Here is a 25,971-nt window from a genome sequence, read left to right on the forward strand (position 1 = left end):
ATGAAGAGACTGTGCGCACGTGCCGTCTCCCGTCTCTTCCTATTCACCACTGCTGGCTATGGCAAAGCAGCAGAGAACAGGAAGATAGACGGGAGACTGCACGTGCGCACAACGCGTGCCGTCTCTTCATACAGCTGATCGGCGGGGGTGTCGGATCCCCGCCAATCTGATATTGATAACCTATCCTGAGGATACGTCATCAATAGTAAAAGCCCGGACAAACCATTTAAGGATTTTTTTTTTTTATAAGTCAGTAGTCGGCAACCTCCGACACTCCAGCTGTCCTGAAACTACAACTCCCAATATCCTACTTTCACTTCTGTGGGAGTTACAAGAACAGCCAAGTTAAGTGTGACTACTGGGAGTTGTAGTTTCACAGCAGCTGGAATGCCGAAGGTTGCTGATCCCTGCTATAGGTGGACCTATCAAGAAAATTGGGGTTCCCTAAACTTCTAACAGGCGAGGCGGCCATATCTATAGTCTGGAGAAAGATTGAGGTGGCCATATGTAGAGAGAGACTGAATGGAGAGGCGGCCACGCATGTGCCTAAGGGTACTGTTGCACTAGCGTTATACTTCTCCGGTATTGAGTTCTGTCCTAGGGGCTCAATACCGGGGGAAAAAAGCTTCAGTTTTATCCTAATGCATACTGAACGGATTACTCTCCATTCAGAATGCATCAGGATGTCTTCAGTTCAGTCCCTCTTACAGTATTTGGCCGGAGAAAATACTGCTGCATGTTGCGGTATTTTCTCCGGCCAAAATTCCGGAACACATTGAAATGTATTAATGCTGGATCCGGTACCAAGTGTTCTGGAAAACCGGATCTGGTTTCCCGGTCTGCGCATGCGCAGACCTTTAAAAATGCGAAGAGAATAAATACAGAAACCGTTTTTCCGGATGACACTGGAGTGATGGATCCGGAATTTCAATGCTTTTGTCAGACTGATCCTGATCTGGATCAGTCTACATGATTAGTTTGCATAAGGATTTCTGGATCCGGCAGCAAGTGTGAAAGTAGCCTATGGTTAGGGCTACAAGGCGACTTTGCATACGGTCGAAGAATGGAGTGTAGCGCTGCCTGCATCACAGCGTGTGAAAATGAGTGGGATAGTGTTGGAAACCTGCTGCGAGTGTGAGGTTGTGGTCACGGTCACTTGCAGGTTGCAGTTCTTCCCCATTCACTTTTACTGGTTGCGATGCAGGCAGCCCTACACTGCGATCTTTGGCCGTCACGGCAAAGACTCCGCGTAGCCCCAGCCCTACTCTATTCAAGTCAGTGAGAATTACAGAATCGGTCTGGTTACCATATGTATTGCTAAGGGCTCATGCACACAAACTTATTTTCTTTCCACTTCTGTTCCTTTTTTTTTTTTTGCGGATCCATTCACTTCAATGGCCCTGCAAAAACAGAAGGTACTCCGTGTGCATTCCGTTTCCGTATTTCTGTTCCACAAAAAAGTATTCCATGCCCCATTATTGTCTGCAAATCACGGTCCAAGGCCCCATTCAAGTCAATGGGTCCGCAAAAAATACGGAACGCACACAGAACACATCCGTATGTCATCCGTATTTTGCGGATCCATACTGTAGAAATGCTATGCCCAGCCCATATTGCTCATGTGTTTGGGGATTAATAAGTTACTGTTTCCGATCCGCAAAAACGGAAGCCATACGGATATGTTTTGTGGAAGAATGGAAGAGGACTAAGATACGGAACAGCAGACCGCAAAGCAACAACGGTGGTGTGCATGAGCCCTAACAATGAGGCCACAATTAGATTTCTGGTTCGGTATGTAACGTTGTGAGCAGTACCAGGTTTTTTTGTAAGATTTGTATCTGTAATTTACTACCTTTACATGGGGGTCCTCGGAAGCTGCCGGATCCACTTCAAACTTGCATTTGTTTAAGGGGCAGGCTGCTGGCGGTTAATAAGCCCATCAGACCCCCAGCCCATTCATTTCGGTGCGGGGTGTCACTCTGTGGTAAATGGAGGCCTAATGAGTATAAGGGTACATTCGGGTTTTATAAATTCGCCTCCAAAATCGGTGTGGAAGCTGTACTGATTTGTGTGTTTTCAAGGTGCCTTTTTCACGCCTTTTTTGAGGGTTTATAAACATCAATGCTAAACTGAATTTTTTGTTTGGCGCAGATCAGGACCAAAAAACGCACTGCGAGTTTTATGACACTTCACATTCATGTCAATGGCAGATTCTGCGCCACAATAGGGCATGCTGATAATTTTATTTCAGGTGCGATTCATAGCAAGTGCTGCTTCCCATTGAAATGAATAGAAGCCTGCTTGAAATGTTTTTTTTGCTGTTGATTATGATGTGGAAAACCCGCCAACATCGGCACCAAAAAATCTGTATGAATGGACCCCGAAGGATCCATCGGCAGCTTTCCAGAAATGTTGAGGAGACTTAGCTGCTTGGCTTGAAGAGTTGTGTTTGTACATTATGATGGAATCTGGTATTCTTCAGGATAGACACTACAGTATCCTGTTTGCACCTTTTGGGCCACATTCAACTCAAATATGAAGAAGAAACACAATAAACGTGGGGTAAAGAGAGAACCAAATAAAAATGCACGTGTTCTAGGTGCAGCAGTACCAGATGTGCCCAGCAGGTGGCCTCAGTAGCTGCTTCTTTTACTAGAATGTATTATATGTAAACTATTCTAGGGCAGGGGGGTGTACACAGATCTCATAGAGCTCCAGAGCAAACCTAGTAGGCCCCCTCCCGGCCTCCACCCCCACCTGCTTTCCAAGTACACGTGCATCAAACCAGCAACGCAGAACACAAAGTAAGACTCCTCCAACTATGGCGGAAAAAGTGCAACAGGTGCTTCTGAACAGCATATTTCCCGCTTGTATCATCGGGGGACACAGAAGACCATGGGTATAGCTGTTGCCACTAGGAGGCGACACTAAGCTCCTCCTCTCAGCTATACCCCTCCTGCAGACACTGAGCTAATCGGTTTTAGCTTAGTGTCCTTAAGAGGCAGACTACAGCCAGCCTCCACCCGTTCCTGGCCTCCTCTGTTCGGGGGGGGGGGGGGGCAAGATCACCCTGACACTCCCGCTCCCTCCGTGCACTGTTCTTCCGGTGCGCCCCACCTCTATGCGATGCCCCGGCTCTGCGGCCTTCTCCCAGAGTGTTTGGGGGGGGGGCGGGGACTGTACTCTCAGAGTGCGAAACTTTGCGCCCGTATCTTCGGCCCACTGAGCTCCGCCCCCAACCTACTTATCCCCCTCAGTGCTTCTGTGGCTGGGGGAAAAATAATTACCCATCACTCTTATAATGGTTGATTTGGATTGGGGCTGCATGTAATTCCCACAGCTATTATTATTAACCCTTGGAGCTCCGCTCCTATTTTGGGCTTAGTTTCCATCGCCCTATAGCAGTGTGTGACCAGCTTGTTATCTTAGTGCTTGTAGTGCCCCACGTTTAGGCTTACAGTGTCCTCTCTACAGAGGAGCCAGTGGCGCAGTGGATGGGCGGTGTGCTCGTCCTACCGCTAGCTACTTACGACTAGGATACTGTACAGCCTGTAGCATTACCCTCCTTCCATAGGCGCAGCATTGCCCTCCTTCCGTAGTGGGTGTATTTACACTGGGTACTGTACTTTGTGACATTATCCTCATTCCATGGAGTAATTGTGCTACCACTAGATCCTATACAAACTGTAGCATTACTCTCCTTCCTTAGGCAGAGTAATTGCACTAATCCTGGTTATCTTCTGTCCGGTTGGGTTTCCACATGCTATGGGCGGACTAGTTGCATCACAGTGGCATACTGTAGATCCTGTTGCATTACCCTCCTTCTATTGATGGAGTAGTTGCACAACCAGTGGACCCTGTACATCTGTCGGGTTTCCCTCTTTCCGTCAGCAGAGTAACTCCACTACCACTGGAAACTGTTTATCCTGTTACATTATCCGCCTTTCTTAGGTGGAGATGGGTACCACACCTGCATTCTGCAAGATCCTGTAGCATTACCCTCCTTCCATCGGCAGGGTAGTTCCACAACCAGCGGTACTTGTTCTACCAGTGGATACTGTACATCTTGTCAGGCTCCCCTCTGCCCATAGACGGAGTATTCCCACTACCTCTGGAATCTTCTGTCCTATTGCATTATCCCCTTGTCGTGTTCCATCCCTTTTCCAAGGGTGGTCTTTCTAGACACAGACAATCGCCTTACCCCCTGTCATAGGTGGTATTTTGGCAGTATCATGGGATACTATGACTACTTTCACACTATCCTTTTCCTTAGGTAGTCGTTGTACTGATTGGGGTCAGGCGCCTACATGGCAGCCTCTGTCTTTCCAGGGTGTTGACCCACGACATGCCTCTCCATGCAGAGCATTCTAATTTTGTTGCTTTTCCTTGGCACACTCTGCGTCCACACTCCTTCAGTAGGTGGAACGGCTGCACTGGTTGCCAGTTTTCTTCCTTTCCCGATGGAGTATTGCGCTACCAACAGTTCATGTTGGCTACTGTTGTCTGACCTCATTTTCAGGTGGAGTCTCCCCTCTGGAGAGGCCATGGGTGCTGGTATGGCCTCCCCTATCAAGCAGTCTTTGCACTGGCTGCAGATTTTATGGGATACTCCTGTTCCGTGGCCACTATTGTGTGACCCCTTCCCAGAGGGAGTTTTTGCGTTCTTCCTTCAAATGTCGGCAGTCTCTGGTTCTGGCTTACAGGACGCATTGTCAGTGGGCGCGGCATCGGAGGCTCTTGCCGCATCCCCTTCCTCCATGTGGGGTATCGACCCTGGGATTTCGTGCAGTTTTCTGCAACACATTTACCAGGCATGGTATGTATGGTGTTCCTGAGGCGGTGGCTGATCGGTTCACTTATTCCTTATAGCGCTGGGCAAATGCCCATACCAAGCCATGCTACAGGTGAGGGGTTTGCTCACTACTGCGGTTTTCTGTACCTGGTATAACCTACCGATTTTCTGTGGCGCTGGTTAAGCGCCTTGTTCATCAGCGTTCCCTCCCTCTGGAAGTTTGGGTATGCACTTGTACAGTTTGCCTCTGTGAGTTGTCTGCACTGCTTCCCCCACCGGGTACGGCAGTCGTACTGTCCTTGTGGTCACTACTTACACTAGTTCTCTACTGAACCGTATCAGCCTCTTCTACTTCTCCCCTTCCGCAAGGCGAGTAGTTGCACTTCCCCAGATACTGTTTCTACTTACTTGGCCAGTGTCCATAGCCGTTGGGTTCTTGTAGGCCCCCTTTCTGCTGTGGAGTATCTGCGCAGGTGGTATGGTTCCATTGCCGTTTTTTTCTGGGACTTTGTGGTGGGTGACGTCCACAATCCCTTCCTGGCGCAGTATTTATCCCATTCTGGTTCCGGTCTGGCCGTTTTGTACATTTCTCTTCTTCTCTGGGCGGAGTTGGTCCGCAGTGGCGGTCGATAATGTCTGATGTGTTTACTCAACTTTTATGTTTTCAGACATGTACGTTACTTCTACCAGTTCCCTTGGTCTCGGTACTTTCTTTAGTTTCCAGTTAGGTCTGCTAGTTCAGGCAGCCTTCCATAGGTATCAGACGGCTTCTCTATCTCTTGTCATGGAGCTTAAGGTCCTCCTCTCCTTGTCTCTGCTTACCACATTGTCATTCTCCTTGGGGAGACAAACCCCTTGGCTGTTGGTCTAAAAGGGATGTTTTGTTTGTTTTTTTTTATCCCGGAGGACACTCTTTTTTTCCTACCAGGTTACTCCCCCAATTTATTTATTTTTGGGTCGGTCCCACTTCCTTGTTCCCATTGTGTCTCTTCTCTCCCTCAATATTCTTTTCTTGTGGGCCATGGTCATGCCTGACATCCAGGTTCTCTAGCCCTGATTTGTTAATGGTTCTGCTGGAGTGCTCTTCTCCTTTGACAGCCTGGTATGGAGTTGGGGGTTGTCGCCTTCTGACACCTCCTACTTCTTGTATTGTCACGTTCGCTGGCCCTTGGTATCCAGACACCATCTTCAGTTTGTTTTCTTCTCATGCCATGTCGTGACTGTTGATCACTCTAGGGGGGGTCTTTTCTGGCGTGCTGGTCTTTGGGTATCACCTTCCTTAGAAGTCTTCTGGGCCCAGGCTATGTTTTCTCTCTCCGGTACATTGCGTAGTCGCTCCGTTTGCTCTGGCGCCTGACTTGTTTTCATTCTGGTCCATCTGTGCATATTCTGTATGCTCTCCACTACTTCCAAAGTCTCCTAAGCCATGGCTTATGTCCACGGGGCTGTTCTTCTGCCCAGCCGGGGTGTCTGGGTATTCAGACGCTTTCTGTCTGGCCTTCCTGGTAATGGCTCTTCATGTCCTTTTTCAGGGGTCCGGGTGTGTCTTTCCCCCCCGCAATTCTGTGCGAGGCCTTGGATTTGTTCTGGTCTTGTTCCCTCCCCATGGTACTGCTCTTTAACATCCCTCCCCCAATGATACGAGCGAGAAAGTAGGATTTTTGTCTTGCCTTTTAAAGTCCTTTTCTCGCTGAGTTCATTGGGGGACACAGCACCCACCCAGTAAGTACATTGCTGGCTCTCCTTGATAGGTCGCTCTGGTTCTTGATTCTGATCCATCTTCGCCTTTCTTACCTTTTATTATTTTCTGTTGCTGCTCCTACTGCTTTCCTACAAACTTATTAGCTCAGTGTCTGCACTAAGGATATAGCTGAGAGGAGGAGCTCACAATGTTTGGGTTAGTGTCGCCTCCTAGTAGCAATAGCTATACCCATGGTCTTCTGTGTCCCCCAATGAACTCTGCGAGAAAAGGATTTTACAGGTAAGACAAAAATTCTTCTTTCTCAATGCATTTACACCAACTCCAACTGGTATAAATACGATGATAAATCTGCTGCCCTTCACACAGTATATTCTCAAACCGCCTGCAGCTACCACTAGAGGGAGCTCTGCCCTTAGGAATTTATATAGTTACCATATCAATGGTAATTTCTTTGCACTGAGCTCCCCCTAGTGGTGACTGCTGGAAAATGCAGTGAATCTGTTGGGAACAGATTCAGGGCCGGGCCCCATATAAGTCGCCACTCGCCTCCATGGTAGGTATATTATGTACATTTATGTGTATAGCAATTAGCCCTTTATGGAAGCTGCCCCGAGCAAGGGGCAATTGGAGTAACAAATATTGTATCTTGTACTTTTTCTTTATCACTCGCTGTAAATCATTCTCCCTGTTTCTCTTTCCTCAGGATCAGCGATGTCAAGAATTTTGTGGAACGCATCCCTTGTAAATCAGAGAAGACCCCCTTCACACTGGCGACCTCCTTCCCGTTGCGAGACCTTTTGGATGAGACGGTCACCATTCAGGAGGCTCGGCTGCAAAATTCTGTCCTGGTGCAGAGATTGCAGAAAACCACCGAAACTTTCAGGAACTCTTAGACCTAAGCGCTAATCTCATGCCCTCTGTGGTTGGTGGCACCCTCTGCTGGCACTTTCTGGACTTTTTTTTTTTTTTTAAACGTGTGTGTGTGTGTGTGTGTGTGTGATCTGAGAAGCACTGTGAACGGACTGTACATATCCTCTGACTCGGCCATCTATCTTTGGCCATGTATGCAGACACCTCCTGCACTGGGTTACACTGTGAGGTCCTGGATTGCTGTGCGCAGGGTGCACTCACACATCAGCTTCTACCCCTCAGGTTTCTTCTGCAGACCTTTCTGCTCCCAATGGCTTTACAATATTCTGTTTGGCAATAAGTAGATTATTACTGGTTGGTATGACTGGTATATTTCCCAGCAGAGCATGCAGGATTAAGGCGGTAGCGACGACGACGCAGCTTGCATTAAACAAAATAAATGCCCTTTCCAACTACATGGGGAGAAATTATTTTATTTTTTTTCCTAAATAATTTCCCCCTCACCTGATGACTGTTGTAAAATTTGTGTAAAATGAATTAATATACGATGCATTTAATCATCTGCTTAGACGCTTCAATTCAATAGTGACAACCAATATGGCTGCACTTTCTGGCCTCCATAAAATTCGTAAAATGCTGGAGGCAACCTCTCAAAAACCGTACACCTTAAAAATTTGCATTGACCCTCGGCTTAAATTTTGTTATTGACGCAGGCATATTCCTCCCGAGCACCTGGATTCCAGGCTGCAGTATCATGATGACATTTCCCTTCCTTCCTACAGGGCATTTGAGATCAGGTAGAAAGGGAACGCAGTATTTTTCTGCTGATTTTAAAACAATTGCTGCATTACTCCAGCTCACCAGCAGGGGGCCTGCAGCGCTCGACAACATAAATGTGTAACACCTTGTCAGCCCCCTGCTGGTGGCTCATTACAAAAGGGAGCTGAAGTCTATTAATCAGCATGCCGTCTTGTAAAGATTGCAGTGCGTAGAGATCATTTTAATATTTTTAGGTTCTGTTTTTATAAATTAAACATTTTAAGCTACCGCTGTTTGGTTTCTTGTTGTTCCTTTAAGTGTCTGTGTCACTTCTGGTGTTGGGTCTCAGATGTGAATCCTACATGGCTCAGGTACATGCCACATATACCATATGGTGTGATCATTTTGGCGATTGTTCTAGATGTGCTCCCAGTCAAAAGTATTGAGCTGGATGACGCCAGTAACAGCGGTTGCACTGATGAAGGTATTTGCCTATACTACTGCCTGCTTAGAGCTGCTGCAGGAACACAGGGGAAGGTTTTATCCCTAAGGGTACAGTCACACCAGCGTTATTCTTTTCCAGCACTGAGTTCCGTCCTAGGGGCTCAATACCGGAAAAGAACTGATCAGTTTTATCCCCATGCATTCTGAATGGAGAGCAATCCGTTCAGGATGTCTTCAGTTCAGTCTTTTTATGACTTTTCAGGACTGAGATAATTCCGCAGTATGCTGACGTTTTATCTCCATCTAAAATTCCAGAACACTTGCCGGATCCGGCATTTTCTCCCCATGAAATGCATTAATGCCGATCCGGCCACGAGTGTTCCAGCAAAACGGATCTGGAATTGTGGTATGTGCATGCTCAGACCGCAAAAAATGTGGGAAATTTTTTTTTATGACGGATCCGCTTTTCCGGATGACACCGGAGAGACAGATCCGGCATTTCAATGCATTTGTCATACGGATCCTTCTGACAAATGCCATCAGTTGGCATACGTTTTGATGGATTCAGCAGGCAGTTCCAGCAACGGAACTGCCTGCCGGAATCCTCTGCTACAAGTGTGAAAGTAGCCTTGGCCACAATACTGGTGCAAAAAAAAAGTTGCCAACCATGGGTTTTGTGACCTTTTTTAAACTTTGCATAAATCAATCGTACAAGCAACCACAAGAAACTCTAATATATATAAGTGCAAAATGGTTAATTATCCCGTTGCCATCCCCCCCTCCCACAATTGCTTTTCACTTTGAAAATGGAATTGACCCCCTTATCTAGGTGTGCGTCAGGTCTTAAATGAAGGGTGTCCTCCGGCGGTGCAGGGGTTATCAAGACGGGCTATGTATTTGTGTGTGGTTGCAGCATTAGGGGACAGATTTACATCTATACAGGGAAACCTGTCTGAGGTGACCACAAAGAATGGTTTTCTAGAGAGGTGGTCTTCTCAAAGGAAAAAGGCCGGCACTAGAGATGTCCGCTTGGGAGAGCGATCTTCTTGCAGCAAAGTGGGCATTTCCTATTTTTATAAGTGAGTAGCACAGATACAGTGCCATACCAAGCAAGGTACATGCTCACACTGCTCAATGTGAAACTACATCTCCCAGCATGACCTAAACCGGTATAAATGTATGCAGGAAACTGTTGTTTCACAAAATACAATGCTACCACCCATCATCACGCTGTAGACTATATAAATGACTACAACACTCATCAGATGTGACATAACAAACAGCAGAATAAACATATACATTTAGTGACTTGCAGGTGGCGTCTCCCCCCTTTTTTTTTTTTTTTTTTTTCCTCCCCTCATCCGGTTCAGACCACCATGATGACTTCTCCCAGCCATGCGTCATCTCTGCAGGGTTTGCCACAAAGATATCTAGAGCTTCTCGCTGTACCAGCATGTCTGCTCCTATTATAGTGTCCTGAATGTAATTATGTCACATGACCCCTGAAAATAGTGTCACACGCACTCTGTTCCCCGTTTGCTCTAAGCTCCCTATAGTCTGTGTAATCATACTCGGTCCCACAATCTCATCCAGAGAGATGCGTCAGGGGCCCGGACTGATCCTGCAGGCAGCATAATTAAGTGTTTGTGGTAGGGATCGACCGATATTGATTTTTTTAGGGCCGATACCGATAATTTGTGAACTTTCAGGCCGATAGCCGATAATTTATACCGATATTCTGGGAATTTTCATTTTTGAGAAGAAAAAAAATTCCTACACAAATCTGCTGAAAATTAATATGTTTATTGTTAATGTGTATTTTTTTTGTTTATAAATCTTTTTCATTTATACTTAATATTTTTGTGTTTTTTGTTTTTTTTTTTTACTAACTTTTAGCCCCCTTAGGGACTAGAACCCTTGTCCTATTCCCCCTGATAGATCTCTATCAGGGTGAATAGGATCTCACACTGTCCCTGCTGCTCTGTGCTTTGTGCACACAGCAGCAAGGTTACTGACTATGGCAGCCAGGGCTTCAATAGCGTCCTGGCTGCCATGGTAACCGATCGGAGCCCCAGGCTTACACAGCTGGGGCTCCGATCGGAGGAGCAGGGGAGAGGGGATCCTGTGGCCACTGCCACCAATGATTAATACTGGGTGGGGGGGGGGGGGCGCACTGCGCCACCAATGTTTTTACTATTGGCCGGGATTGGGATGGGGGTGGGGGGCGCACTGCGCCACCAATGAAGATAAGTCTCTCGATCATTCATATACAGGAGGCGGGAGCTGGCTGCAGAATCACATAGCCGGCTCCCGACCTCTATCAGCAGTAGCTGCGATCCGCGGCACCTGAGGAGTTAACTACCGCGGACCGCAGCTATTGCTCATAGAGGTCGGGAGCCGGCTATGTGATTCTGCAGCCAGCTCCCGCCTCCTGTATATATATGAATGAATGAAAGGCTTATCTTCATTGGTGGCGCAGCGGCCACAGCCCCTCCCCTCCTCTTATGTTCTATCCCCTCATTGGCGGCAGCAGCAGCACAGGGGGAGGAGACACTGCTTCCTTCTCCCCTGTGCTGCGGAGGGAACACAGAGAGCGCTGAGAGCAGCGCGATATGTGTTCCCCATACGTTATCGGAATATCGGCAAAATAGATGCCGATAACGTTCAAAATCCTCAATATCGGCCAAACCGATAATCGGTCGATCCCTAGTTTGTGGCGTCTGCATCAAAGAGCAGGGCATGGAAGTAACCGTTTCCTTTCTTCCACCAGTGCGGAGACTGATACTACATCATACACTGACAGAAATATATAATGCCCCAGGAAATTGTTGGAATGTAATGATAAACGTCATTGCAATCTTACAGCGAATGGAGGAGGTTATTGGGGGAAGGAATACTACAATTTAAAGGAGGCACTAGGACCCTGTTGGATGCTGCTAGCCTGGCTACAAGATGAGATACGGCCTGTAGCCTGGCTACAAGATGAGATACGGCCTGTAGCCTGGCTACAAGATGAGATACGGCCTGTAGCCTGGCTACAAGATGAGATACGGCCTGTAGCCTGGCTACAAGATGAGATACGGCCTGTAGCCTGGCTACAAGATGAGATACGGCCTCTAGACTAGACATAAGATGAGATACGGTTGGGCATGGAGGCATACAGGTTCTGTATGGTATCCTGCAGTATATTTGCCCACAGATGTTATAGGTTGGTCTGTAGATCCTGCACACTTGTAGGTCGGTGAAGCTGACGTCCCAGCTGGTCCCATAAATGCTCAGTGATAAATCTGGTGATCGGGCAGCTGAGGAAGTCTTGTAATCTGGTGGAGACATTCCTGGGAAACCCTTGCTGTGTGTGGTGAGCATCATCTGATAGATGCCAGTTGGAAGCCCTGCCATGAGAGGAACACATGTGGTGGCAGGATGTCCTGCACTTATCACTGAGCTGTCAGTGTCCCTCATATCACTACTAGGGGTGACCGACTGTCGTATATGATGATGCCCCAGATCATCCCACCCGCAGTTGGGGCAGTGGGTCCTCCACAGCAAAGGCAGGGTTGAAGCGCCCACCACGAGGCCTCCATACTGGAATCCGACCGCATTGGGATCCCAAACAGAACCTGGATTTGTCTCTAAAGATAATATGGTTCCAGTACATGGAAGTCCAGGTTTCTTGTTTACAACACCACTGCAAACGTAGACAACATGTAATGGGTGCCAAACCACCAAATTTTCCTCCTGGAAATGGTCCGGGCAGAGACGAGGGTGTGTAATGAAGGGGTCACCTGTATTTGGATGGTGGACAACGAAACTGTGGGTGCTGCTTGTGCTTGTCGGTCTACTGGTGGTCTGCTCTTCGCTGTCCGTTTGCCATGTGTGCGTACTCTCACGTAACTACTGCTTCTAACAGCTGGGTCAGAAGGGCCTAGATCGGTGCTGGTGAACCTAAAGGTCTGCCATCACTGTCCTGGATGGTGGGCAGTTTGTACTGAGAGAAGCCACAATTAGGTGCCCCCCTCACAACTGTTAACTGGGCAAAATGTCTTCAAGTGCATTGTAGAAGCATGTCTAGCAGTGATCTTTCACCAAGAGGTACACTACCCAAAAGTAGCCTCTGAGAGCGGTTTTATAGGACAGCGGGGGAAACATTTTTGCGCCCTCTTGTGGCAACATCCAGTGTCTAATCAGAGCACACCTGTAATCATTTCCATATCTGCCTGAGACAATCTGACATATCTGTATGGCTGCTACCCTCCGAAACACCTCAGGATCACACCGGTCCACACCTAATTTATGGGTGGGCCTTACATAAGCTCTGCCCATTTTTGGCCCTGAAAATACCAAATTTGCAGGGGGTCTCTGAAAATTAGGCTGCTGCCTGAGGAGATCGCCTCATTGGTGGTGCACCCCTGATGCCACCCCTTCACATGGACGGCTTTAAGGAGGTAAGGGCTGATTTTATATATATATATATATATATATATATATATATATTGTGTAGGCATCTGCCCGGTCCGTGCCCATCATCTATAGAAGTTCCAGGGGGCAGCTCCAATGCTATAGGAAGCCTCCTTCTCGCCCTCTGGTGGCCGCAGGGCGCACTGCACTTGTCCCGCACACTCCGCTCCTGACATGGAAGAGAGCGCCGCGGAGCTGAGCACACCGACCGCCAACAGCAAGAGGCTGCCCCGCCAATACTCGGCGCGCCAGGTGAGTGTCAGATATTCTGGCAGTGCATTGCTGAGACTTGTAGTTCTGCGGTACTTGTTATCTCCTAGTCTTTTAGATGACATATATAAGCCCTGTGCACACTGTCCGTTATATACATCCCCCTCATCATCACTCTCCTCAACCCCTCAGAATACATACATCTCACAGCTGAAGGTTTGCTACAGTTGCATCCAGTTTGGATTCCAGTCAAAGGCGCATACATCAGGAATATATCCCGGTGACAGGAGTGCATATCTGCGCCGATACATTGTAACAAACTGACCAGAATGGAAATGTTCCTATTCACTGACCGCAAGCAGGGAAAAACAATGGAACAAACGGTCCAAGTTGCAGAACTTTTTGTATTATTCAGTTATTAAAGGGTTAATCGTATCTGAGAGCATGCAGATATCATGGGGGGGGGGGGGGGGTGGTGTATCCGGTATGGTCCCCCATTGGTGTCAGTGCTTTCCGGTATTTAGATCCGGCAGAGGATGTCAATACCGGGCAAAAAAACGTTTTCATTCTGAATGGAAAGAGATCCGCTCAGGATGTCTTCCGCTCCGGCAGTATTCCGTTTTGTGAAGCAATCTGTGGTTTTGTGTCCGAAAAAAAAAAAAATGATCCGGCACTGAAAACAATGTGACGGATCCACTTTTCTTTAGGAGTCTAAAAAAAACGTATCTGTCCCCCATTGATTTTCAATGTATTTAGTGCCGGATCCGTTTTTTTTAAAAATGTTTTTTGATTTCACACAACCGCATCCTAACGGAACGGATGCATCCTGATGTGCAAAATCAAAACGGATCCGTTTAATTACGGCATTGAGATCCTCTGCCGGATCTCAATACCGGAAATTACAACGCAAGTGTGAAAGTAGCCTTATACGTCAGCTCCCCGCAGGGGGCTCAGGACTATATTTAGCGGGGCACTGTACATAATATAATAATTTTATTCTACAGACTGTAACAATTGTGGCGCTATCATTTTTTTTTCCACCTTACCCCCCTTCTTCCCCCATTAACCCCTTCCTGACACCCCCTGTACGTATACGGTGGTAGTCGAGTCTGGCGCCATGGCTGGCGGGTGCCTGCTCCTGCTGTCCCCGCGGGTCCCTGAGCTACTCGGATGTAGTGGTAGGTTGTGACTGTGACATCGGAGGGGGCCCCTGTTCTTGTGATCAGCGGGGGCCCCAGCAGTTACTGTAATGGGACAGTTCCACGTAGATATTACCATGCACTGCTATACTATTAGATTGCAGTCTATGGTATTAGTCATCACATGTTTACTCCCCCTAGAGGGGCTAAAAAGAAGAAACCCAAAAGGATTCAAAATTAAAATTACCTCCTTTTGCATTTTAAAAATAAAAATTAACAAAAAAAAAAAGATCATTAGTATTTCTTTGCCGAATTAAAAAAAAATAATCGCTTCACGCATTTCTTTGTAAGTAGTGGGTGCAATCACAGGGACCGGCGATTGCGCCATTGTACCCCTCAGATGCCGCGTTCATAGCTGATCACGGCATCTGACATTAATAACAAAGTGTAAAAATGATAAAATCATACTTATCCCCCATCCATTGATCGTGTAGAGCCAGCCGCCGCCATCTTGACTGAAGATCTAGCACGAAACCTTATGCGGCCCAGCTGGCGTGGTGACGTCATACATCACCGCGCATGGGATTTCGCGCAAGATCTTCAATCAAAATGGCGACGCCCGGCTCTTCGCCCTCAAACGGAATAGGTAAGTATGATTATTTTTTTTTATATTTTACCACCATCCAGGGAAAATTGATTCGTTACCACGAAGGAAATTCGGCTTTGCGGCGAATCGAAATTTTCCCAGAAATTTGGATCAAATTCCACTTTGTGGAGTTCGATTCACTCAACACTAATCTCCACGTCCAAAATTGCAATATTAAAATATTTATACCGAAGGGTGAACACAAAAACAGATTTTTTTTTTTAATGTCTGTTCTCCTGCCCGTAGACCGCCGAGAAGTCCGCAATGTGCGAATACAGTGAATTTAAAGCGCGGTAGAAATGGGGGCTGTGGGGGCAAATTTCTTTGTAAAGTTTAGAAAAATGATTTTTAAGTGTCTAAGGGGCTGTTCACATCAAACGGATACGTTTGTAAACAGATAAACCTTATGACGTACCCATCAACTATAATCGGGCAAACGCTTTTCTGTCCTGCAAGAAAAAAAATGTATAGAAACATTTTTACATTGCAGTGAAATGGAGACTGTTGGAAACGTAAAACAATGCTTCCTTTTATACACTTCAAATCTTTATTTAAAAAAAAACTAAGGTTTAAAGGCTATGTACACTTCGGAGGCAATTTTTTGTTTATGATTGCATTTTACTCATTTTGGGCTAAAAATCATATTTTCAGTTGGCCTTTATTAAAAATAGTAAGCCATTCTGTCACAAAGGGTTAACTGTTTTTCTAGCTGTGTGACTGGCACTTTCACTTTGTGCCGGTGTTCCGCTATATTTCCCTACCCGTGAGATTTCCCTACCCTCGTCACCTCCTGCTGTGATACGGCCGTGCCGGAGGTGTGGCGCGCCGTGCAGGCGCATGTGCCGGGAGCTTTACCAGCGGTTAGTGTTGGGAAAAATTGCGGGCCAGTGCGCAGGCGCAGTGATCGGATGGATGTTCTCAGCTGGACACCGGCCGACACTGCGCATGTGCTGGGAGCCTCTCCAGCTGTTAGGGTAGGGAAAAAGCACTGGCCCGTAATTTTTCTCTTCCCTAACAGCTGTGGAGGCTCCCGGCGCATGCGCAGGCTTGGCCGGTGTCCCTACCCCGTCATCGTGCGCCTGCGCGGCGCGCCAAACCTCCTCATGTCATGTCCGGTGCGGCCGGAAGTGACGAGGGTAGGGAAATCTCACGAGGTAGGGAAATATAACGGAACACCGGTCATCTAATAACCCTTATCTCTAAAGTACTGAGAGTTCATATAACCTTATTTAAAGGGGTTGTCCGGGTTCAGAGCTGAACCCAGACATCCCTCCATTTTCACCCAGGCAGCCCCCCTGACATGAGCATCAGAGCAGTTCATGCTCCAATGCTCTCCTTTGCGCTAAATCGCGCAGGGCAAAGGCTCTTTTGTTTATAATAAGTGTCCATTCACACATCCGTGTGTGTTTTGCGGATCCGCAAAACACGGACACCGGCAATGTGCGTTCTGCATTTTGCGGACCGCACATCGCCAGCACTATAATAGAATATGCCTAATCTTGTCCGCAATTGCAGACAAAAAAAGGACATGTTCTATTTTTTTTCGGGAACGGAAATGCGGACCCGGAAGTGCGGGTCTGCATTTCCGGATCCGGATAGCACATCGTGTGAATGGACCCGAACACACTGCCGGGTGGAGGCTTCCGCCTAGCAGTGTGTTCGGTGATGTCACCGGCTCTGATGGGCGGGCTTTAGCACTGCCCTAGCCGTTTTACTGGCTAGAGCAGCGCTAAAGCCCGCCCATCAGGGCTCCCTCAGCAGCCGGAAGAAGAGGCTTCAGCTCGCCTGCAAGAGACCCAGTACGTCACCGAGTATAAGAAAACAGTCACTTCCGGCTAAGAATTTCCTATATGAAAATGGAGCTTCAGAAATATGTGGCAAAGGTAGAACATGCATGTATGTAATATGTATGTCACTCTAGTACTATTAGCACCAATGTCCCCAATCCCGGACAACCCCTTTAAGCCACATTCTTATCAATAAGTTAAGAACTGAGCTATAAATGGGTGTTTATAAGGTCTGAGAGCAGAGATAAGGAGCCCCTCAGCTCCTGGTCTGACGGGAAAGACAGAAAATGCAAAGAGAGCTATTAGAGCATGTCATCTCTGTACAGAAAAAAGGGCTCCATATTTTTTAATAAAGACCAATTGAAATTGAAGACCAAATGATTTTTAGCTCAAAATAAGTACAATTCAATAATAAATAATTGCCCCCAAAGGTGTACATGGCCTTTAAGAAAAAAACTGACACAAACGTATTGAAACGTATGCACATCCATCAAACATGTACGTTAAAAAAAGGATAGATAAGCAAAAAATTGCATACATTTGTATATGTTTTTTTTTTTTTTTTTACTGTATGTCTAAATGTATCCGCTTCATGTACAGCAAAAACAAGATGTGAACAGGCCCTACGGGTGCAAGGGGTAGAGCGGACAGAGAAAAAAAGAGAAGTAAGGCCACACGTCTTTGGGATTATTTGCACGGTGCGGCCAGTAAATAATGGACATCAATAAATAGGATATATTCTATTATGTCTGTTTTCACTGACCGACAGCCCCCAAACACAAGAAGGGGACCGTTTTTAACATCCGTTTCTCAGAAAGGCATCAGTGAAAAAAAATGTCAGTTAAAAGCGGAATGTAGCCAAATTCAATGAAGATACATTTACATTTACTGCTCCTAGAATCAGTCTAAAAGGTGGAGCAGACAGGCGCACTGTGACTCCGCTTGGGTTGCTGCACGTTTTTTCAACTTCCTTAAAAAATACACTGCTCATTTTCATGGTTACAACAACCCTGCAATCCAGCAGCAGTGGTCGTGCTGGCCTCACTGGTGGCCAGGACCACAGGAGCGCATATAGGCTGGTGCTTTTTCCTATAGTGTGCAAGCACGACCACCACTGATGGATTGCAGGGTGGTCGTAACCCCTGGATATGAGCAGTGTATAATGTGATGGAAAAATGAACCAAGCCAGCAAAGGAGGCAATATGGAGAATCACAATACATTAGTAAGTGCCTGCTATTAACTTCCTCTACATGATAAATGCCATTTCCTAAAGTGACAACTCCTTTAACAACCCCCCTCCCTCAGCTTATACCAGTTCCACCAGATGTGACTACACTTGTGTGGAACCTTCAAAGCCATCTTATACAATATTGTAGAGATGTGATAGGGCTGGGCAATTAATCATATTTGTTCAATTAATCGCCTTTTCAGTGAATATTGACTCAGATTGACTGTAGAATATATATTAGCCTCACCTAGGGTTGCCACCTTTCCCAACAAAAAATACCGGCCACGTTAAAGGGCTTCTGTCACCCCACAAAACTCTTTTTTTTTTTTTTGGATAGTTACATTCCTTATAGCGCGATATAGGAGAATATAATAATCTTGTCACTTACTTTCATGCGGCCGTTTCTTTAGAAAACGAAGTTTTATAATATGTAAATCAGGTCTCTACCAGCAAGTAGGGCGTCTACTTGCTGGTAGCCGCAGCAGAAAACCGCCCCCTCGCCGTGTTGATTGACAGGGCCAGCCGTGATCTCCTCCTCCGGCCGGCCCTGTCAGTATTTCAAAAATCGCGCGCCTGTGTTCATTCGGCGCAGGCGCTCTGAGATGAGGAGGCTCGTATCCTCAGCACTCCCTCAGTGCGCCTGCGCCGATGACATCACTGAAAGAGAAGACGTCATCGGCGCAGGCGCACTGAGGGAGTTCTGAGGAGACGAGCCTCCTCATCTCAGAGCGCCTGCACCGAATGAACAGAGGCGCGCGATTTTTGAAATACTGACAGGGCCGGCCGGAGGAGGAGATCACGGCTGGCCCTGTCAATCAACACGGCGAGGGGGCGGTTTTCTGCTGCGGCTACCAGCAAGTAGACGCCCTACTTGCTGGTAGAGACCGGATTTACATATTATAAAACTTCGTTTTCTAAAGAAACGGCCGCATGAAAGTAAGTAATAAGATTATATTCTCCTATATCGCGCTATAAGGAATGTAACTATCCAAAAAAAAATAAAGAGTTTTGTGGGGTGACAGAAGCCCTTTAAGCCACACCCAAAGGTGGTGTGGCTGTGGGGCGTGGATTAACACGGGGTGTTAAGTCGCTGTCATACTCTGGCTCCCAATAATATAAATGCCCCATTAGTGCTACCCAGAATTAATACTGTCCACATTAGAGCCTCAGTAATATTAATGCCCCCCAGTAATAGTAATGCCCCCATCCGTATACCCCAGAATGAATGCCCCCAGTTAGAATAGTGCCCACAGTTAGAATAATTTAGAATAATGCCCCCTATTAGTGACCCCAGTTAGAATAATGCCCCCTATTAGTGCCCCCAGTTAGAATAGTGCCCCCAGTTAGAATAATTTAGAATAAGGCCCAAGTTATTTTAAATAAATTGAATTAGAATTAGTGACTTTTAAAAATACCTTTAATCATGATAGTGCGGGTATAGGTATGTATATACCAACATTTGTGTACTACATTTAAACAAAAATTATTTTTTGAAAGGGGAGTAGTGACCCCAACAAAAAAACTTTCAACGGTGACGAGATATATAAGCCTATAGGTTCAAGACGAAAAGATCAGGGTCTAAAAGAGGGCAGGGCAGACGAAAGCTTACCCTATATGCCCTAAACACTGCTTAGCCCAGGGTGACCCCCTAATGGTGGAGGCTCCCTGTCCCCGAACCTATTGCTATCCAGTCCCTACGCAAACCCTAATCAGGGAAAAAAGTGATACGGAAGTATTTACAAAAAATATATATGGAGAGTGGAAGGTGGTCCAGATTAATGGGCGCCACCAGCCCTCTCAGGACCGATACACAAACCTCGACGCGTTTCACCTGAGACTCGTCAGGCTCATCAGGAGGTAGGTATATGATTGTAATGAATCCAAACGTTAATAGTCAAACAAAGATGGTACACATAAAAGATACTTAGCTATAGAAGCCCGATAGAGGAAGGCACAGGTTGTTGGGTTGCCAGAATGGAAATATACAAAGCCCATCAATGATACCTAAAAAATACATATAGATGGAAAAGATATCAGTAAAGTGCCTGCAGGCTATAAAAGCTACGCATTAAGATCACTCAATACTTGGGCACTGCATAGAATTATCGGAGCAAACTTACATGTCTTGATACTGGCCGATTTCCCACAAGAACCTGGTCCGGGCCCAGCTAACCCTGGCGGTAAAGGTGCCGTCTATTTAAAGTCTGTGCTCAGTGCGTCCGGACGCCGGTAAAAGGATTCCGGCTTCCGGAACGCACTGTGGAACGCATCAGACTTCCAGCCCATGTCACTTCTGGTGCCGTGACACGCATCGTGAGTCGCATAGGGCTTGACGTCGGCACCGGAAGTTGACGATGGAGCGCAACATGCTGCGGAAAACATGCTGCGGAAACAGCAAAGAGGCCGTGGATGGCCAGACACATAGCAGGTGCGATGTAGTAAAAAGATTAAGGATGAATAAAATCCTGGTACATCGCAAACCTCAATTCCAACTCTGTGACCCGCTCCTATCTCCAGAACGTGGCCCCCGGAGAGCAGCATCTCATGTGGGGCCATCCTCCGTTCACCGCTATGATATTTCCAAAAATAACTGAGTGCGCTCGCTCAGCTATTTTTGAAACTCCCATAGCTACAGTCCTGATCAAAAGTTTAAGACCACTTGAAAAATGGCAAAAAATCATATTTAGCATGGCTGGATCTTAACAAGGTTCCAAGTAGAGCTTCAACAAGAAGAAATGAGAGTGAGACAAAACATTTTTTGAGCATTCAATTAATTGAAAATAACGATTAAACTGAAACAGGCTGTTTTTCCGCTGATCCAAATTTTAGGACCACATGCCTTTAAAAGGCCAAATCTGTGCAAAGATGTGGATTAATTGTCATTTTCTGTCAGGTAGTCACACGTTGTGATGGCAAAGGCAAAAAAACTCTCCCTTTTTGAACGTGGTCGGGTTGTTGAACTGCATAAGCAGGGTCTCTCACAGCGCGCCATCGCTGCTGAGGTGGGACGCAGTAAGACAGTCATTTGGAATTTCCTAAATGATCCTGAGGGTTATGGAACAAAAAAGTAATGTGGAAGACCCAAAAACATTTCACCAGCACTGAGCCGGAGGATCCAATTGGCTGTCCGTCAAGACACTGAACGATCCTCGACCCGAATTAAGGCCCTTACTGGTGCTGACTGCAGCCCCATAACCATCAGATGGCATCTGAGACTGAAGGGCTTCAAAAACAAAAAACGTCTTCAAAGACCTCGTCTCCTTGAATGCCACAGAACTGCTCGTTTGGACTTTGCAAGAGAGCACCAAACATGGGACATTCAAAGGTGGAAGAAAGTTTTATTCTCTGATGAGAAAAAATGTAACCTTGATGGTCCTGATGGTTTCCAACGTTACTGGCATGACAAGCAGATCCCACCTGAGATGTTTTCTACGCGCCACAGTGGAGGGGGCGCCATAATGGTCTGGGGTGCTTTTTCCTTCAGTGGAACAATGGAGCTTCAGGAAGTGCAGGGGCGTCAAACGGCCGCTGGATATGTCCAGATGTTGCAGAGAGCATTCCTCATGACTGAGGGCCCTCGTCTGTGTGGTAACGACTGGGTTTTTCAACAGGACAATGCTACAGTACACAATGCCCGCAGGACAAGGGACTTCTTCCAGGAGAATAACATCACTCTTTTGGCCCATCCTGTGTGTTCCCCTGATCTAAATCCAGTTGAGAACCTTTGGGGATGGATGGAAAGGGAAGTTTACAAAAATGGACAACAGTTCCAGACAGTAGATGGCCTTCGTGCGGCCGTCTTCACCACTTGGAGAAATGTTCCCACTCACCTCATGGAAACGCTTGCATCAAGCATGCCGAAACAAATTTTTGAAGTGATAAACAATAACGGCGGAGCTACTCATTACTGAGTTCATGTTTGGAAGTTGGATTTCTGTTTTGGGGGGGTTAGTTTTTTTTGGAGGTGTGGTCCTAAACTTTTGATCAGCTGAAAAACAGCCTGTTTCAGTTTATTTGTTGTTTTTATTAATTGAATGCTCAAAAAATGTTGTGTCTCACTCCCATTTCTTCTTGTTGCATGTTGAAGCTCTACTTGGAACCTTGTTAAGATCCAGCCATGCTAAATAGGATTTTTTGCCCTTTTTCAAGTGCTCTTAAACTTTAGATCAGGACTGTATGAATGGAGAACCCGCTGGGCTGTCTTTCAATTTCATGGCATGGAGATAGGTGCGGGTCCCACCTCTGTGACCCGCTACTATCTCACAGTTATGGCTTATCCTAGTGATATGCCATCAATGTCTGAGATGAGACAACCCCTTTAATATTCGGTGAAGTATTAATAACAGTTAATCAATGGCCTCTGCGGCGACCTCTGTATCCTTAGCTCCATGCAAGGATCTGGAGGCCCCAGGGGCCCTTACCAGCCTGCAGAACAGTGTGCCTCTACTTCCTCGTCCAGCACCTGTGCGCTCTTCAGGACAGTGACCTGCCGCCCCCGCAGCACACCATGTGGCCTACACATCACTTAAACCCATGCCCCAAACACTTTCCCTGCACTGAAAAGTGATTAACTCCTTACTACATGCACCAGATCTGTCAGTCGGCATACTAAATCCACCCCAATATTCCATGTCCGCTCTGACTTGTCACATGCATCTGTACCTCTTCTAATGAATCCTGTTATTTTCTTTGCTTTAGCAGCATCTACCTGACTCTGGTTGCTAAATATAAGTGAATTCCTCTGTCATTATCCCAATAATTCTCTTCTGTCGATCAGCCACAGGTTCAGCCGGGTGTGCTGCTGACTCCCCACCAAGTAGTTTTTAGTGACTTTGCTTACTAAACACCATTACTATAGATACTGGGAAACGCGTGGCAGCAGATATGCAGAGCCCTCCTCTTATCTCTCATCCGCACCTTCCCATAGACCGACTAATAGAGGAAATCTTCTTGTCTCTTTCTGTGAACTGACTGCTCGCATGTTCATGGGGCAGACAGATAACGGCATGTGTCACTCACACAGCTCCTCCTGGTCGCAGAGAGTCAGAGCGGTCACGCCACGGTCATGCAAAAATACACAAAACCAAGACACTATATAATCTATCGGGTAAAAGGCGATATGCCGTCAGTGTCCCAGATGGGAACACCCCTTTAACTTAGTATTTTAGATATAGTTTTGCAGGTGCAAATATTTTTACTATAATTATGAGTGTAGTTCCGTTTTCAATTTTTTTTGCCGCAGTTTTCATAGCGCCGTTTCTGAGTATTGCAGCCTTGTCCCATTCAAGTGCATACGGCTGAATAAAAGGTCTACCGCCATAGGCCATCCCCCCAGGTGCCAAAGGACACTCTTGTGGCACCCGTCAGGTGAATGGCATCCTACAAATACATTTGTAGCGTACGCTTGCAGTGCGAATAGACTGTAACTGGAAGGCAGGAAGTGTTAAAGTTGTAGTAGGGCACACAAAAGTGGAGGAACTTGATACTGATGGGTGATTAGAGTCTAATTAGGGTACTTTCACACTTGCGGCAGAGGATTCCGGCAGGCAGTTCCGGCGACGGAATCCGTTAAAACGTATGCAAACTGATGGCATTTGTCAGACGGATCGGTATTATCTCCGTCCTGAAAAGTCAAAAAGACTGAACTGAAGACGTCCTGATGCATCCTGAACGGATTGCTCTCCATTCACAATGCATGGGGATAAAACTGATCAGTTCTTTTCTGGTATTGAGCCCTTAGGACGGAACTCAGTGCCGGAAAAGAATAACGCTAGTGTGAAAGTACCCATAGAATTACCTTTAGAGTTTTTTGTGGAATTTTTCTGAAAATGTACTATTTAAAGCAGACTAACTGATCCCTTAAAGTTGTGAGATTTGTAGTAAAGAGGTCTTTCTTGGGCATTTCCAGACAGAACAGGGCTGGGCTTAAAGGGCTTCTGTCAGCAGATTTGTATCTATGACACTGGCTGACCTGTTCCATGTGCGCTTGGCAGCTGAAGGCATCTGTGTTGGTCCCATGTTCATGTGTCCTCATTACTGAGAAAAATGTTTTATTACATGCAAATGAGCCTCTAGGAGCAATGGGGGCGTTACCGTTACACCTAGAGGCTCCGCTGTCTCTGCAACTGCCACGCCCACTGCACTTTGATTGACAGGGCCAGGCAGTGTAAACATCATCACACCTGGCCCTGTCAATCACAGTGGAGCGGGCAAAGCAGTTGCAGAGAGAGCAGAGCTTCTAGGTATAACTATCTGACTCCGACCCCTTTAACATACCTTGATAGGATATTCTGAGATACTGTAAATCTCAAATGTGTGCACTTATTCCTGTGTGTTATATAGACAGTCTATTGAATTCAATGGTAACCAGGTAATGCTTCATTTCCCCAGTAGTTGCGTTGACTTTTGTCCGGATTTTTGGGTACAACCACCAAATGTGCATCAAGCCAGCATGGGGTTCTCCACACCTCCAGCATTGTTCTTCTGCTTTGTTCTTTTTTACAATAGTCTCCCAAAGATTTCGCCCTCCAGTTCCGCCCAGGTGTGCTTATAATATACTACCCCTTTTAATCTTTTTTACATTTTTACTTTTTATGGCATTCCAAAGTTTGACTTCTCTTACTGTAAAGAACTCTTTCCTGTTTTGTGGATTGAATACATGCACACAATGATCTCTATACATACATGCTCATATTATCTCTATGGTACATTAACCGTTATACGTTTTTATCATTAACACCTCCAGATCAAGCACTGCAAAATCTCTGTCCTCAGCAAAGTGTGCTATGCCATAGGCGGAGCCCCCAACCAGGTGGCAGGGAGTGCAGCAGCCTTTTTCCTGCAGATATATCTGCTGGATGTAGCCCAGGTAAGCTGCTAACCTGTTATGAACCATGCACCGTAGATATACATCAAATGTGTGTGTAAGAGGATATTTCACAATCGATCTCTTAGACCTGATGAGGCGGGTGTACTTACTTTGAAAATCCATGCCAAATAACAGCGTACAACAAGAACTGTACATTGAGAACTGCTTGCATGGGATTGACTGGATTTAGATAATGATGTACGAAATGGTTTGAAACCCTTCAAATAAAAGCAATAAAACAAAGTAAAACTATATATATAAAATGCTAAGGTAAAGGGGTATTCTCATCTGGGACATAGATGCCATATCGCTAGGATATGCCATCAAGTCAGATAGGTTTGGGTCCCAAAAAGCCGCAAAAAAAGTATTCTGACATAGATTTTCAAAGTAAATACACTACAGTGGCGGATCCAGGGGTGGGCAACGGGGCAATTGTCCCCCCGAGCTGGCGGCGGCGGGGCACAGGGAGATGAGCGCTTCCATTGTGGAAGCGCTCATCTCCATAGTCATCTGTATCGCCATCCTCTGGACGGCGATACTGATGCCTGCGCTGTGGGGCAGGGGAGGGAGAGGCGTGTCCCTTCCTCTGATAGGCTGCAGGCACTAGGCCGGCAGCCTATCAGAGGCCGGCGCAGGCGGCATCGCGCCGCCTGAGCCGTACAGCGCGGGACACAGGCCGGAAGAGGCCTGCATCGCATCGCTGACATGTAAGTATGTGTTTTATTTTTTATATATTTAATACTTTTACTGGCACAGGGAGGGGGCTGTTATTACTGGCACGGGGGGGCTGTTATTACTGGCACAGGGAGGGGCTGTTATTACTGGCACATGGGGGGCTGTTATTACTGGCACAGGAGGGGGGCTGTTATTACTGGCACATGGGGGGCTGTTATTACTGGCATGGGGGGGCTGTTATTGCTGGCACATGGGGGGCTGTTATTACTGGCACAGGGGGGCTGTTATTGCTGGCCCATGAGGGGCTGTTATTGCTGGCACATGGGGGGCTGTTATTGCTGGCACAGGGGGGGGGCTGTTATTGCTGGCACAGGGGGGGGCTGTTATTGCTG

The 25,971-nt window shown here is 46.7% G+C and overlaps 2 protein-coding genes and 1 long non-coding RNA gene across 6 annotated transcripts in view; 2 read left to right on the forward strand and 1 right to left on the reverse strand.

Annotated features, from left to right (window-relative positions):
• The window catches only part of UBXN2A (UBX domain protein 2A), a 30,553-nt gene extending 22,141 nt beyond the window's left edge, over positions 1 to 8,412 (forward strand). Inside the window, exon 7 of the mRNA XM_040427422.1 lies at positions 7,198 to 8,412. Within this exon, the coding sequence (XP_040283356.1) occupies positions 7,198 to 7,387 (190 nt within the window). The 3' untranslated portion in view covers positions 7,388 to 8,412. The remainder of the gene's footprint in view (positions 1 to 7,197) is intronic.
• LOC120997372 lies at positions 7,833 to 22,526 on the reverse strand. Its single transcript, XR_005778159.1, has 3 exons — positions 22,517 to 22,526; positions 13,411 to 13,414; positions 7,833 to 8,906 (listed from the first exon to the last, which is right to left on the reverse strand). It is a non-coding gene; the product is annotated as an uncharacterized LOC120997372 (long non-coding RNA).
• MFSD2B (major facilitator superfamily domain containing 2B) overlaps positions 13,153 to 25,971 on the forward strand; it is a 65,399-nt gene continuing 52,580 nt past the window's right edge. For all 4 annotated transcript variants that reach the window (XM_040427418.1, XM_040427419.1, XM_040427421.1 and 1 more), the window contains exons 1-2: positions 13,153 to 13,277; positions 24,782 to 24,904. In XM_040427418.1, coding sequence (XP_040283352.1) covers positions 13,200 to 13,277; positions 24,782 to 24,904 — 201 coding nt within the window. In that variant the 5' untranslated portion in view covers positions 13,153 to 13,199. The remainder of the gene's footprint in view (positions 13,278 to 24,781; positions 24,905 to 25,971) is intronic.

This window comes from Bufo bufo, chromosome 4 (assembly GCF_905171765.1).
Source record: "Bufo bufo chromosome 4, aBufBuf1.1, whole genome shotgun sequence".
Classification (NCBI taxonomy): Eukaryota; Metazoa; Chordata; class Amphibia; order Anura; family Bufonidae; genus Bufo; species Bufo bufo.